We start from the raw sequence: 14,296 nt of genomic DNA, 5'->3' as shown, positions 1-14,296 counted from the left end.
GGAAAAGATTTCAGGGTTTAAGGGTACTTTATAATCACTTTTTTAATCATGCATTTTTGACCTTAAAATAATACACAATGTGTTCAGAATTAAAAGAAAACAAGGAATAAAATTCTAAAATATGCTTCCCTAGCACAAGAAGAACTAAATTTAAGTATCAGCTATATCAGTAAGTGTAAAAAAGTAAGTAAATAGGGCATTCAAATTGATGCCCGTAAAGTGTTTCATAACCATGAAATCTTCTCTTCCTCATCTTTTCTCCATCTGAATTATGTAATGCTTTTTAGTCACAATGATCACGAGAATGTACACGTCTGTTTTTATCATTTTGTTTTAGATAAGATGGGAAAAAAACATCACACTGGGGGAGCCCCCAGGATTCTTGCATTCCTGGTGGTGGTAAGTACCAGTTTTCTTTTCCTCTGATTTTTTTAGAGTATGTCTGGCCATTTCCAGCTGCTGGAGGCAAGAAATTCAGGTGAACAGTGCAAAAAGAGTGAGAGGGTGAGGATAAAGAGGCATTCTCTTGTTAAGGAATAAAATAAAAGAAAATTAGATACAGGAAAAGATACAGATCTTGGATACAGGGAAAAAAAAAAGTGCATAGGGCATTCATAAGAAAGAAGATGGCCTGGATTTCCTTCTTCACCACCTTCCTGCACATTTTGCAGTTACGGGATCATTCTGCATATCATAAATACTTGCATTTGAAAAGAAAACTCAGTAAATACAGAGACTCCGTAGATGTGAGCTTGCTCAGTCTGCAGTCCATAGCTGTGTGTGCAGAATTCCCCAGGGGAGAAGAGTGCTTGTAGGCACCGCTGTGTAGCCATGGTATTTATTCATTATTTTAATATATCTGACAAGCCTGTGTTTGAAGGAATGCAGAACTGCAGACAATATGCCCAGCTGTCAGGAGCACAAGAATTCACAAGTTTTGAAACCATCCCATTTGAACCAAAGTGATTTGCACAGCTGCATGGGAAGTGGGGTATCCTTCTTCGACCGTTCTTGCACAGCTTTTGCTGTGTGATGGAAGCCTGGCAAGACTGTGTCCCTTTAATGTCTGCATTATCCTTAATTTTGGCTGTCTGCAGCAGAGTGCTCAAACTGTCCATAAATCGCTATTATGGTTCTGGATTAAGTTACAAAGGATTAAGTCTAAACCAGTAAAAAACCACTATGAAACTCCAACAAATTTTATTATCAATTTTATTATTAAGTCATTCTAGCATACACACAGTTTAATTCCAGAAACTCTGTGGTAGAACTGGTTGGTGTAAAACTCTAGTTGAAGGAGTTTGTGGGGGAGGACCAATGGGGTTACGTACCATAATACCCTTCCTTTCACTCTTTATGACCTAAGAACATGCCCATCCATTTTTCTGTGCTTGCCCAGGCACCAGGTCCTCAGGGAACTTTGGTTTGAGCACAGTTCTGGACATTTTTCTGCAAAGGCTGTGGCTCCCCCATCCCTGGAGGTGTTCGAGGCCAGTTTGGACAGGGCTTGGAGTAACCTGGGATGGTGGAAGGTGGTGGGGACTGGATGGGCTCTAAAGTCCTTCCAACCCAAACCATTCTGTGATTCCATGAACCTTGACCATGGAAGGACTCCCAGTTTTCTCTACAGTTTCTTTCCTTTCCATATTATTACAAATTCATTCCTTCCCATGCATTCTGGAAGTCATTTGAGCAGTTGCCAGAGGGATAAGGTTAAGCACAGCAATACACGTTATATTCTCATATATTAGGCTGTACTGCAGTGGTATTAAAGGAGTAGAGCACTGCTTGCCTCAGAGATCAGATGGCAGGACTTGGTTCCTCACAGATGATTTACAAAGCTAAATTCTTGCTTAGGGGTGAGTGTTCCCATCCTTTGGAGGAGAAGTGATGTTTCTGTATAGGAACATCCACGTGGGGTGTGTGTACACCATAAAATCTGCATGAGCATCACAGTGACACTCTCATCATCCCTGTAACCTCTTCCCTTGCAGTGTGTTTTGGGATCTCTACTGTGCGGCTCCAGAAAGACGAGAAACATGTGAACACTCAAGTGAAGCAAAAGCCTTTCATGACTATGTAAGTTTCGTGTGTCTTTACGATGGCTTCATTAATTGCATGTATAAATGTCATAGAGAAGTATTTCTGCACTGCAGTGGCTCAAAAACACAGGTTTGGTCATATGTAACTCACAGTTTTCTGAGGTTACCTTAGAATTAGGAGTTCCTAATTCTTTAACTGCCAGCACAATATGGGTGACTCCTGGAAGCTCAGAGATCAACGTGCTGTCCCATGTGTTAATGCAGAAAAAAGAGTGTCCTTCTGTCCCCCATGCCATTGACACATGAGGCTGGTCACAAAGGCACAGGACAGATGGATGTGACCTGTCCAAATATCTGTGCTCTGTCAGTGCTAAAGAAAAGGCTCTTCTGTAGATGGAATTGATCCCTGGCTTCTGTCAGGACCCCCCTGGCTGAAACTGGGGTGGGTCATATATTTTTGTATCCTGAAGTAAGTATTTTTCATCCTAATAAACAACCAGACATCGTAGAATAAGTTAAGTGCAACATCAGCTGGTCCAAGAGAACAGGAGGGATAAAGAGCAGAAGTTTCATGACAGTTTTGCTGCCTTCAGTTCAAAACACAACAGCGAGGGTCTTGAGTGAGAGTAATTCTCACAGTACAACTGTGAAACCTCTTTCCTTGAGTCTTTTCCAGGTCTGTCTCACAAATAGTGTCTAGTTACTGCCAAAAAATATTTCTACGGATAAAATTGAAATTAGACTGCCCTGGGTGTCTTACAAACACAGATTGAGAACAACAGAAATGATTCAGCAAAGTGACCATTTTCCATTTTCTGTTGTCAAAATCTGGTAATGGCTTGGCATCCTACAACATGTGAGCTAATGGTGTTCTTGCCTTATTTGCAGTAAACAACACCTTAGACTGTAAATGTACCATCAGCACAGTCAGAGCTGTTCAGCATCTTTCACCAATGTCTCTTTAACACCCTGTAGTGGTGGTTAAATTGTGAGGGTGACTGGTTAAGGAGCTTGGACAATGTTGCACAGTCATGTCCAGGCTGTGCTGACCACTAAACATAATCAATAAAAGAAATAATTATCCAAGAGAGGAATAAAGTTTAAGGACATTTTGTACCCACATAGTTGTTAAGGTCAGCCAACTTAGTAAGGCACATTCCTCAAATTAAAAATGAAGTATCTCTTGCAAGTGTAATAGCTGTGGTCATTTTGGCCTAATCTGCTTTAAATATAAAGTTGTTGGAAGAATAGAACACTTAGCTATTAGTATTAGCTACTTAGTATTTTGAATCCTTGTTATTAGAGGAAGGTGTAATTCCCCACTGAAGGAGTAGCAATTTTACAAGAAATAGTGTAAGACCGTGAGGAATGACATTGGAGATTTAAATGTGGGGAGATCCAAAGCACAACAGTTGACTTCAGTGGGGGACATTGTGTTCTCAAAATAAAGTGTGTGTAACAAAAGCCAAAAATCAAAAAAATGTAAATATCGTTGTGAAAAAAAATTGTAAAACAAAACGATCAGCAAGAGGAAATTTTCAGTGAAAAAGTATTGGGAGTCTAGTAGGAGTCCACAAACCTTTAAGCTCAGAAGAGTTTAACTGATCAGTAAGTCTAAATTTAGAGGTATACTAAGAATCTGAGTAGGTGAATCAAAGTATTTAGAAGCACCCCTTAGCATTTCTAATTTCTACAGGTCTTGGAATATTACATGGCCTTATTGCTCAGTTCTGTCTTCATTTGTGATGTGCATTGTCATAATTCAAGGAAAGTGAGAAAATGTGAGTTCTGTGTGTCCTGCAGTTCTGTGATTGAATGTTTAAGTTACTGTATAAAGTTGTGTTTGATGAAGGGAAGATAAAATCATGGTATGATTCTATTTTCACATCAAGACAGGATGAATGCATATTTTAGAAACAATTTGATTTACTTTAGAAATTAATTCACCTGGTGTTTGCAAAACCCATTCTCTCAATATTTTAAGGCGGCAGGAAAAGCTTTGCACTGTTTTTGTCACAGTTGGGATAAACTTATTTAATCCCTCACAAGACTCACAATGCTCCTTGTCATCACATGAATTTTCCTTAGGACAGTCTTCATCATAGTTTTTGTGTCTGGTATTTTAAGGGAGCATTGTAAGCTCATGTCAAAGAACAAGAAAGTGGTTATGGGATACAGCCAAGCAGATTTCACAGCAGAGGAAGATGAACATGAATTAAGTGAAATCCTGATCCATGTAGTGTCTTACCATTGACTGTGGAGGGGTCAAAATCCCACCATCAGTGGGGACTGTCAGAAGCTGCTGCTGGATTCTGGCTCCTGCCAAGGCTGAGGGGGCTGGTAAATCAAAACTCTGCTGCCACATTGCAGGTCAAGTAGTAGAGCATTTGTAGCTGTGCTGTCATATCTGAAAACTGTTATTGTAAGTACAAAACAGCACAGAAGGCTTGTTTATTAATTCATACGAGCAATTCAGAATTTTTTATGAGGCATGTGTTCCACTTGACCTAAGAAAAACCATTCCTGCTGAAGGGGCGCATGGTCTGGCTGCTGCAGACATGGCAGCTGTAGCTGAGTGGGCTGTGTTTGGAGAGGAAATAATCTTGTCTTTGCTTTTGTGGAGAGAGAAAGGCTTAGGAATGCTTGATGGAGGAAGAAAGCACTTGCAGATGATTTAATGATTTGGAAATGTTGCTGCCTCACTCGACATAGCTGCGAGTCAGGCAGGAACACACAGGTTGACTCATAAAATGAATACACAGAAAGGCTGAGTTTCTGTAAGTTTACTTATAAGTTTTACATTATCTTAACTGCAATTGTGAGGGTAATGCTGTTTGATTTCTCCCCCCCCCACCCCCCCAACATTTTTGCTTGCAGCACTACAATGTTCATCTTACTAAAAACACACTAAATAGAAAAGCAAAGACTTATTCTGGCTTTATAAAGACTTTCCATGCTCATCGTGAGTTTAAGTATTTGCAGCTTCTCCATATTTAAAATGGATTGTGTGTTTATTTTCTGTCAAGATTTGCCACTGGATATGTTTTCTTCTGAGTGAACAAGGTTCTGAACTCATTATGTACATTTATATCATTTTTTTAGGCTTCAAAAGATGCATGTCATGAACATGCACGTGTTGGATCAGGGAGATAGGTCCTGGCCTGGAAGTTTTGAGATATATGATGTAGAATTGGAAATTGTTTCAGGTGACTGAGGAAAGAAAACTGTTGCTTGCTCACCCAGCCTGTTAATAATGCAGGCATTCCAGTAGGAGTAGCTTCATTTGAAGCAGAAAAATCCCTGTGATTCTTTTCCGGGTACCCGTTACTTTACTTTTCCTGCAGGAAAACTTCTCTGTGCTTTAAAGTCTTGTGAGAAATCGTGTACATGGATGGTCTGAGGCAAAATTCAGTCTTCAGTGTAGAATGATTTGTGTTTCTTGATGGTGTCCTGAGGAGATCTCTTCACCTCTCTAGTTAAGAGCTCATTTTTCCATGCTTTGAGATCTTTTGCTGAGAGAAGCAAGTTCCAACATGCATCTCTTTCCACTTCTTTCCAAGGTGAAAACTGGGTCAAAAAGGGAAATAAAAACTGGATTTTTAGCAGCACCACTACTTCTGATGGCCACAAATGACCATCCTGCTCGTCCTCAGGCCTGGCCATTCATCCCCATCTCTGGGTCTGAAGGGGTGGTACCTGAAAAGTCCTTCCTTACAAGATGATTTCTATACATAGTGGTTAAGATATTTTTACTGTCCAGAAATTCCTATGCTCCTTTTATTCTCATGTTCCTGTCACCGGAAGTTTTACTGTGTGGTGCTGGTGTAAAGAAGGGATTTATTATTTCTCACATGTAGTTGTATTAAAATATTGATTATTTCCCATGTAAGGTTTGGTTAGTTCTTCTCCCCAGCTTTTTGAAAGATCACTTCTGTTATGGGCAAAGGTCTCTGGTTTGTGTTTGTGTCTCCCAGAATTCCAGGTAATGTACAGGGTAACAAACCAGAGACATTCCTCGCCCCAGAGACTGAGCAGCCTCATGAGTTGGTACCACATCCCCCCTGCCCTGTTGGCACAGTTCAATGCTGAGCTCTGTGACACAGCTTAGGTCATGTGAGGGTTGTAGAGTGTACCAAAGACAATGCTGCCATCAGTTTTGTCCAGATTATTCCTTTTAAAGGTGATAACTCTGGAAATCAAATTTTCCTAGAGGTTAATGAGCAGCGTGTTTGGACATTTGAGATGGCTGATCAATCTCTGTGCATCTCTCTTCAGAAAAGTTTGGTCTCTGCATTTAGGAGGAGGAGAAATTACCGTCTCCTTCTCTGAACCCATCTCCCTCCAGTAGAACTAAGAGGCACTTGCACACCCTAAATGCCCCAAGCCCCCTTAATTAATCATTATCAGTACTCAGTATTTGAGGAGTTATGAATATTTTTATGTCCATTTTGGACTAAAGATTACCATGAAAAGCCTGTGAGACTGTTCTCGCACAAGGACTTTTTTGGTTTTGGTTTCGTTAAACTGCTGTCCTCTTTCTCTGCCTTTTGTGTATCAGGGATGGAGGAACTTGTCTTCATTCTTGATTGCCTGACCCATCTCTTGCTACTGTGACCTTCTGCAGGCAGCCTAGCTAGAGCAGCTTTTGCTTCTAGGTTTATTGCTGGAAATGGAATTCTCGGTCTGGTTTCTGTGCAGAATGCATGTTCAACATTCCCTTCAGTCTCCTTCTCCAAATCAGTTTCTGAAGATTAAATATGTCCCAGGACCCACAAAAGACCTGAACTGGGTAATTTCCAGCTGTCAGTTTCTGTGGAGAATGCATGTTAAACTTCTTCTGCTTAAAACAGAAATTAAGGAAAAAAAGCTCCCCATCATTCGCATCCTCCCATGGAAGGGCAAAAGGTGACAAGGTGTCCTACTTTGCTCCAGGGCTTTTGTACCAGAGGCAATGCTGCAGATCTGAGTTACCTGTTCATTCCTTACCCGAGTTCTTTGTGACCTGAGGGTCACAAAGTGCTGGAAGACCCTTTACATGTTTACTGGTCATCACTAAGTCAGTGATTTCACCTTCAAAATATGTTCTTCAGGCAATTGATTTGTTTACTCTGTAGATAGTTCCTGTGTCCAGGTAGAGAATAGGTTATTTCTTAAAAGTATAAGAAATTTATTAAGTGGCCGTAGCATTCTTTTTGTAGTTAATAGGGAAGTGAAAAGCATTTCCTCTCATAGATTCATTGTTAAAATTGTATTCTTTCCTTTTGTAAATAGCATTCATATTTAATTTTGAATGAAGTGCCTTTCTTTACTGCTCTTTTCATTCTGTGGAGATCATGTCTCACACTGCTCAGATATGTCTGCAGTAAAATGTGTTCTTAGATATGGAAGCCAGAAGAAAACCAAGGAATTTGCATTTGCCTTGAAATTCCATATCTGAACACATTAAGAAAATCCATATGGCTAAAGATTGCACTACAATAAACAATTAACAAACCGTATTTTGTGCAGAACACTGGTGTAATATCACAAGGTGATACATCCTTGACTTTCTCATGCGTGCCGCCAAAAATGCCATGAATGTGAAAAACTGGATAAATGTTTAGGATCCTTGTCCTTGGTGTAGGAGCTGTTTTGTCTGCATGAACAGGCCAGTGCTCACTGGGAGGTTTGGAGAGGACAGGGTGGGTCACCACCCGAGGATCTTACATAGAATTTACACAGGGGAGCTGAGCTTCTTCAGTCTCTCAGCTCTAATTTTATTGCTCAGTAGCTGTTCTTTAATGCAATTGTGTGGAAATGATTAGTTAAAAGCATGCTCCAGCTCCCAAGTCTGCAAACAGCACTGTCTGGTCTCATGTATTTACAGGTGAAAATCAGAATATTGCACTGTATCTCCAGGAGTATGAAACTCTTTTTGGTTGCTCATCAGGAATTTCTTGAAGTTGAGAAATTGGTACTTCCCTTGGATGGCAGAGACTCCTTTTGCAGAGAAATCAGGATTAATTTCCTGTTTCCTGCTAAGAAATCCCCCCGCTGAATTCTCGTTCTCACATTTTCGTGAAGAGGGAAGCTGTGCTTGTTCTGCTCATACCATCCTCCTTCATCATTCCTTTCCACAAATTAGTAGAAAATATAATGCTTGGATTTGAACTGCTGTGTGTCACAAATGTTAATTGTAAGCTCTGATACAGAGGTGTGTTGTTTCTTACAGCCAACATAATTTTTCTCTTTATAGAGGTAATTTCCCAGGTAATTCTGTGCTTTGCTTCTCTTTTAATGTGAGAACTCAGCCACTTGTTTCAGAGAGAACAATAAGCATTTCCTCCCCAAAATTTCAATGGCTGTTCTTTGAGTGAATATTTAATTTTCTTAGAGTTTAGAAGTAAAATGGTTAATTAGTCTGAGCTCAGTGGAAACCTCAGACAGGATAAGGAACCACCATTTCCCCAAAGGTAATTTAGCTCCTCTTTCATGGTTCCTAGAGGGAGGCACTGGACACATTTCTTTATTTTGCCTCTTTTCTAACAACCATTTTAGCTTCACTTGCATTGAAAACAATGGGAGATAACAGCCATTTTAATGGGGGGAGGCTTTTGGGAACATTCTGTTCGAAAAATAGTATTTAGTTAGAGTGGAGCCCTAAAGGGATTTATATACACTGTATGCAGAACCGTGCCAAATTTATGAAATGGGATAAAATTTGGTTTTCTTTTGCTTGGAGGAAAGGAGGAGGATGTGAAGGCTCAGGAAGTTAAGGGAGAAGTGAGTGGTTGAAGAGATAATGTGGAATTCACAGGATGAGGCAGAGGCTGAAAGACAAAGGGGAGTGGCTGGAATGCTCAGGCTGCTTCACAGCCTTCTGGAGTAGCTTAGTTTTTTAAAAAACACTGGTAAAATCTGGTTGTAAAGGTTTGGGTTTGTTTTTTTTTTTTTAATGTTGGTAGACAGACTGTTACCTTACTAGATACTTTAGTTCATGATAGGTGTCTCCATTGATTAATTTCTCTGAGTTCTGAAGCCAGGGGCTTTCTTTATAATTAAAATAAAGCTGAGGTGCTTCTGCTCTAAAGTTGTGACATGTGTCATCACCTGGAAGAAGGCTCCACAGGAAATTTCTGACCAGCTCAATGGAAGTCCCAGGGTACTGCAGTTTCTTTTCCTGTGTGGTTGTCCTGATGTACAGCTGTTAACTTCAGACATTTCTCAGAGTCATGTTGTTAAATGTATCCTGTGTAAAATGTCTTGCAATTGAATGAACTCTGCTCATTCAAATTTTAATTTTTTCATTTGCTCTAATGGATTATTTTTGCTACCATAGTGAAAGCTGTATTACAGTTCAAATTTTAAACTTTATCATTTGGAGTGAACTTAAAATCAAGGTTTCAATGGAGAGAGGATATTTTTTCTTTTACAAATGGAAGCTCTTATACATATACACACTTCATAGGGTGTGTTTAATAATCTAATAATTCAGTATACAGAAGTGTAAACCTCCTGGATTTTAGACACTGCCTCAAAAGTTGTAGCAGCTTTGTTTATTTTGAATTTATTTCACCTTTAAGAGTGGAAGATAAAGCCTACCATGAGTTTAAGTAGCATTGAAAAATGCCCTGTTTCTAAATGTTTGGTTTAGTAGCTGTATTTAAAAACATTTATTTGTCACTGTTGACATGCAGATCGTCCTTACTCGTGGCATAGTGCACACAATATGTTCTTACTGCACTCCAGAACGTTACCAAAGGAGGTCAAGTTGTAGCTTAGTAACACTGGGAATGTTAAATGGACTAACTCTGAATTTAGAGCTGGAGATTTTCTGGCATTAATATTTAACACTGATTGTACATAATGCCCTACATCAATAGAGTGCTGCACAAACATTTGATCAATAGGGAGCAAGTGCTGGGTTAAGCCTTTCCAAGGCCTACTTCCTCTGTGTGCTCTTCCTCCTGATGGTTCATTTTCCATGCCAGGGTCCCTCCTGATGTTTATGATGCCCCTGGTTCAGGTGTTTGCACCGAGCAGTCCCACTTCAGCTGTGAGATGGCTCTGGGCTGGGGACGAGGGCATTTTGTGGCTCTGCAGAGCTGCGCCTCTGGCGTGTGGCCGTGCCTTTGTTTGCACCAGGTTAAGCAGAGCTGCACTGATGGGAAGCATCTTCCTTTTTCTGTTTGCCTAGGCTGGAGGCACTTTGCCTAAATGCAATCTTCTTTAGCTTCATGAAAAGCAAAAGTGAAAGTGAGAGTCTTACTTCTGCACAATATGCCAAACACAGATTTTGTTATCAGCTCGACTGCTCTGTTAATACGTCTAAGTGACTCATTTCAGACTTGCTTAGCACATTTCTGGAAAATCCAAGGACTTACAACTTCCATCTGCTCTCTAATATGATGAAAGATGAATCCTGAAGATCATAAATTACAGGAGACATGCGGCTCTTAATAAGAACAGCTGAACAACAAATGCCTTATGAGAGGTGGTGAAAAGTGAAGTAATGAGGAGGAAAGGCTGGGAGGCCTCTGGAGAGAACATGGATATCCATGGCTGACTAGAACTGTCACATCCAAACACCACGCTAAATATGAGATGCACATTGCGAAACACGAGTCACAGGGAGCAGATAATGGTCTTTTTTGAATTTTCTGCAGAATTAAGGCCTAGGTGTTACAGACCATTGTGTTTACGTGGGTCCTCGGGCCTGCACAGGATGTGGTGCTTGGGAAGAAACGTGCATTTCTGCAGATTGGGATACATTTAGAGGGAAGCTTGGAAATCTTGTTTCTTATTTTGAGACCTCTGCATTCCAAACATGATAACCACTGACAACAGTAAACCTGGAGTGTGTATAGATAGAGAAAATACGACATTTCATCTCCATTTTCTCCCCTCTAGAGAAAAATGGAGGTTGTGGCATAATGAAGGAGAATAAAAAATATTAAACTTGACTTAAGGTGAAAGTCTGCACTGCACTTTGTCCTTGTGGGCTGTTTTATTGTGACCTCTCCTTAACTTAAGTGTACCTCTCCAAAGTGCTGTCACAGCAACATCCACAGACTGGATTTACGCCACTTAGGGAGGATACCTGTAACAAAATTCAAATGCAGCAGTCTGTAACCCATCAGAGGCTCATTTACCCAAGAAAGTAGTTCTGTGCATAATTTACACCAGAAGAGATACATGACCTGTCTGGTTTTCTGTGACATAGGAAGTGGAAAACAAAGTTCTTCATAAGGTATGTAATAAATATGTCCTGAGACATAAAGGATCTGGAAAACATTTTCCAGTTCTGCTTTCAGATCTGATTTCCATACTGCAAACCTAAATTTTAGTCTGAAATGTACTAAGTTCTTAAGTAGTAGATAATTAAGGGAATAATTTAACCCCTGAGGTGAGTTTTAATGTCTTTTCTGTTCCAAAAGAGTGGCAGAAAAATGCACAGACTGTGAATATGCATAGTTGAGTATGACACTTCACTTAATAAATCAGTTTTACATGAGTAGGATTTCAGTGAGATTTGTAAAAGCAGGCAGTGAATCCCCATGGAGCACGACCCCGTTGGCTTGATCCCAGCTCTGCACAGATGTTGGGATGTGCGTGGACAGGTCCGACAGCAGGATCAGCGACTCTGGCCCTCGTCTGGCAAACAATTTCATGGTCGAGTAGCATTTTATGTGTGAATACTCTGATTAGAGTCACACGTTTGCAGTAGCAGGGTCACAGAAAACACTACAAATGCAGTGGGTCATTCCTGTTTACTGTTCAGTTTTAGAGTTATTTCTCTGTACTGAAACTATTTATTTAATCTGGGTTTATTTCTATGTATTTGAGGCAAAGAGACTCTTTTCCACCTTCCTCTATTGTGAAGAAAATACCAATTTTTCTTATTTACAAGGACAAAGGTGTTAAAGAGTGGTTGCTGGACAACCCTTAGATATCCCTGCAGAAAGCTTTTACTCCATCCTATCATTTAATTTATAATATTTCATTTTATTTTCCCTGTATTTTCATAGTTTTGTGTTATTCTGTGTACACAAGGTGATTTGTGACTCCCCCTGCCAATTGCTTTATTTTTCTTGCTCCATTTGCTTCCCTCCCATTGCTGTTTGGAGAACACATGTTGGATTTCCTCCTAATAGGAAAAAAATGTAGCTCCTTGACATCCTTGCTATCTTATCCTGATAATGTGCAGAATTTCTTCTTCCTGGAACAAGATGAGTATTGTTATTTATTGTTGCAGCATTATAGTTTGTGGAGGGTTTTGTTGAAGCTCCTGTTCCCTAAATCATGTTTCTTAAACTGCACAAGGAACTGAGCTTTCATTATTTAAAGAAAAAAAAAAATCTTTTTTAGCCTGATTATTTAGAAAACATGACTTGAGTGAATGGTGGAAAATAATTAGGTACCAAAAGAAAGAAATTTCCTCAGTAAAGCTGACATTGCTTCTATTCAGCTTCCTTAATTCCACATTACTACAAGAAAATGGTACTGAAGGCTAAGGTGTCCAAGAGGGTGATTGCAGAAGAGGGTTTTTAATAGGTTTTTAATGTTCTACCCTGTTACCAGATGCCATTTCACCCCACAGGGGTAGTTCTAGAACATTTACCATTAATAAATCTACTTTGTTGACACTAAAACACACAAACACGTGTAACTTTCCATTTTTGTGCATTATGGGTAATAAGTTTATAAAGGGTAATCTGTAGTGTAAGATTCTTTTTAAAAACCTGTTTTTGGTTGCTTTAAGTTTTCTTAAATTTCAGCAGTTGCAGCTGAGTTGTCTATCCAAGATATCCCTCCACGACATGTCTCTGTGATGCTGCTGTGGCATTCAGGCACCTCTGGAGCTACCTGGGGGTTTTATGGAGGTGGGGTTTTTTTATTAAATACCTGTGTTTAGCTGTGTTGTGTTTAATTCCCATGTAGACACACAGATTTTGTTGTGCAGAACCTTCACATCCTTCCAGAGGAGTTTCTTTGACCCCACCTCAGTCTTTGCAGCATTTGTGAGTGACAGTTTTTTGGCTGGTGTGTGTTTCTGGGTTAGAAAGCCGTCAATGAACAGTGTATTATCACTTTTGAGCAGCCTGTGACTTTAAAACAAAAAAAAGAGAGAACAAATTATCACGTCAGTATGTTTATTTTCTGCTTTCTTCTTAATTTTCCCACTGCCAAGATGCAAAACAGTGATGATTTGTTCATAGTGTCAGCTGGAAATGGCCCAGTTAACACTATTAACATCCAGTGTAGGTTTGAAAGGTGGTAAAACCTCTGGGTTTGTTCTGTGCCTTAAAAATATGTTTAAAGAGAGCAAGAGCTGAAACAGGTAGTAATTTGTGTTCTGATGATTCTGACATCATGAATTAAATCTCAGCTATGTCTAAATTTTAGCTACCAGTTCATGTTAATAGAAGTACCGTGTTTGTTTTATTTTCTTCTTTTATTTTTTTAACATAAAACTGTGGAGTCTGCAGCAGCTGTTCCTGACATGAGATGAACTCCAGAGGTTCTCCAGCTGCCATAGATCAGACTGCCTGTTCAAGAGGCTCAGTTTAGGGTATTTATCTGTAGTAATAATCTCTTTTCTTAGCAAAGAGGTTGGGGTTTTTTTGTACAGGCCTGATACTGGATTAGCCAAACTCTGTAAACCAGTCACATAAAACAGGTGGTATATCCTGGTTTTGTCAGGAACTTCTTAGTTTAGAAAAGTTACAGTAAAACTCAGTAATTCAAATTAGATTGGTCACAGTTTTCAGAATTCACCAAAGGTTGAGGTCAAAGGAAATACTGCAAGAATACACATGCATTTACATACTAGATTTATTGGTGACTAGAAGCCACCTTAGAAAATGCATTCCAGCCTGGAAAATGCTGCAGCTGTTGAGATACTGCCTGGTAGCAGAAACTGAATTATTGTTTGTGGTGGTGCAAGCAGTTCTGCACAACCATTGCCTAAACAGGAGAAGAATTCTGTAAGTAAGAATTGTCTTTTTTTGGTAGTAATTTCTGTGTTGCACTTTTGCTGGGTAGGCAAACCGTGGAGGTGTTGGAGCTGCAGAAGTAGAATTGTCCATTTGTGTCTTGTGGACAACACATTCCCTTGAATGTGTTTTTTTAACTCTTGTGCCATTGCTTGGTGCTTTACTTCACCCTGGGCTTTCTAATCCTTATTTAATTGTCTCTTAATTTTTTTTGGAGGTCATGGTGGTGACATTTGGTTCCTCTGGTTGTCTTCAGGGAAACTTCAGATGCCCCAAAAC

At 39.7% G+C, this 14,296-nt stretch overlaps 1 protein-coding gene across 26 annotated transcripts in view; it reads left to right on the top strand.

Moving 5' to 3' along the window:
- SSBP2 (single stranded DNA binding protein 2) overlaps positions 1-14,296 on the top strand; it is a 122,706-nt gene that overhangs the window by 35,792 nt on the left and 72,618 nt on the right. For 23 of the 26 annotated variants that reach the window (XM_082301037.1, XM_082301035.1, XM_082301044.1 and 20 more), the window contains exons 3-4: positions 338-399; positions 1,995-2,079. The exons of the other annotated variants lie outside the window; for them this stretch is intronic. In XM_082301037.1, coding sequence (XP_082157163.1) covers positions 338-399; positions 1,995-2,079 — 147 coding nt within the window. The remainder of the gene's footprint in view (positions 1-337; positions 400-1,994; positions 2,080-14,296) is intronic. 26 annotated transcript variants of the gene reach the window in all.

Source organism: Coloeus monedula (assembly GCF_965178545.1).
Source record: "Coloeus monedula genome assembly, chromosome: Z".
Lineage (NCBI taxonomy): Eukaryota > Metazoa > Chordata > Aves > Passeriformes > Corvidae > Coloeus > Coloeus monedula.
Note: the sequence above shows the minus strand (reverse complement) of the source record. Positions and strands in the feature narration are given on the sequence as shown.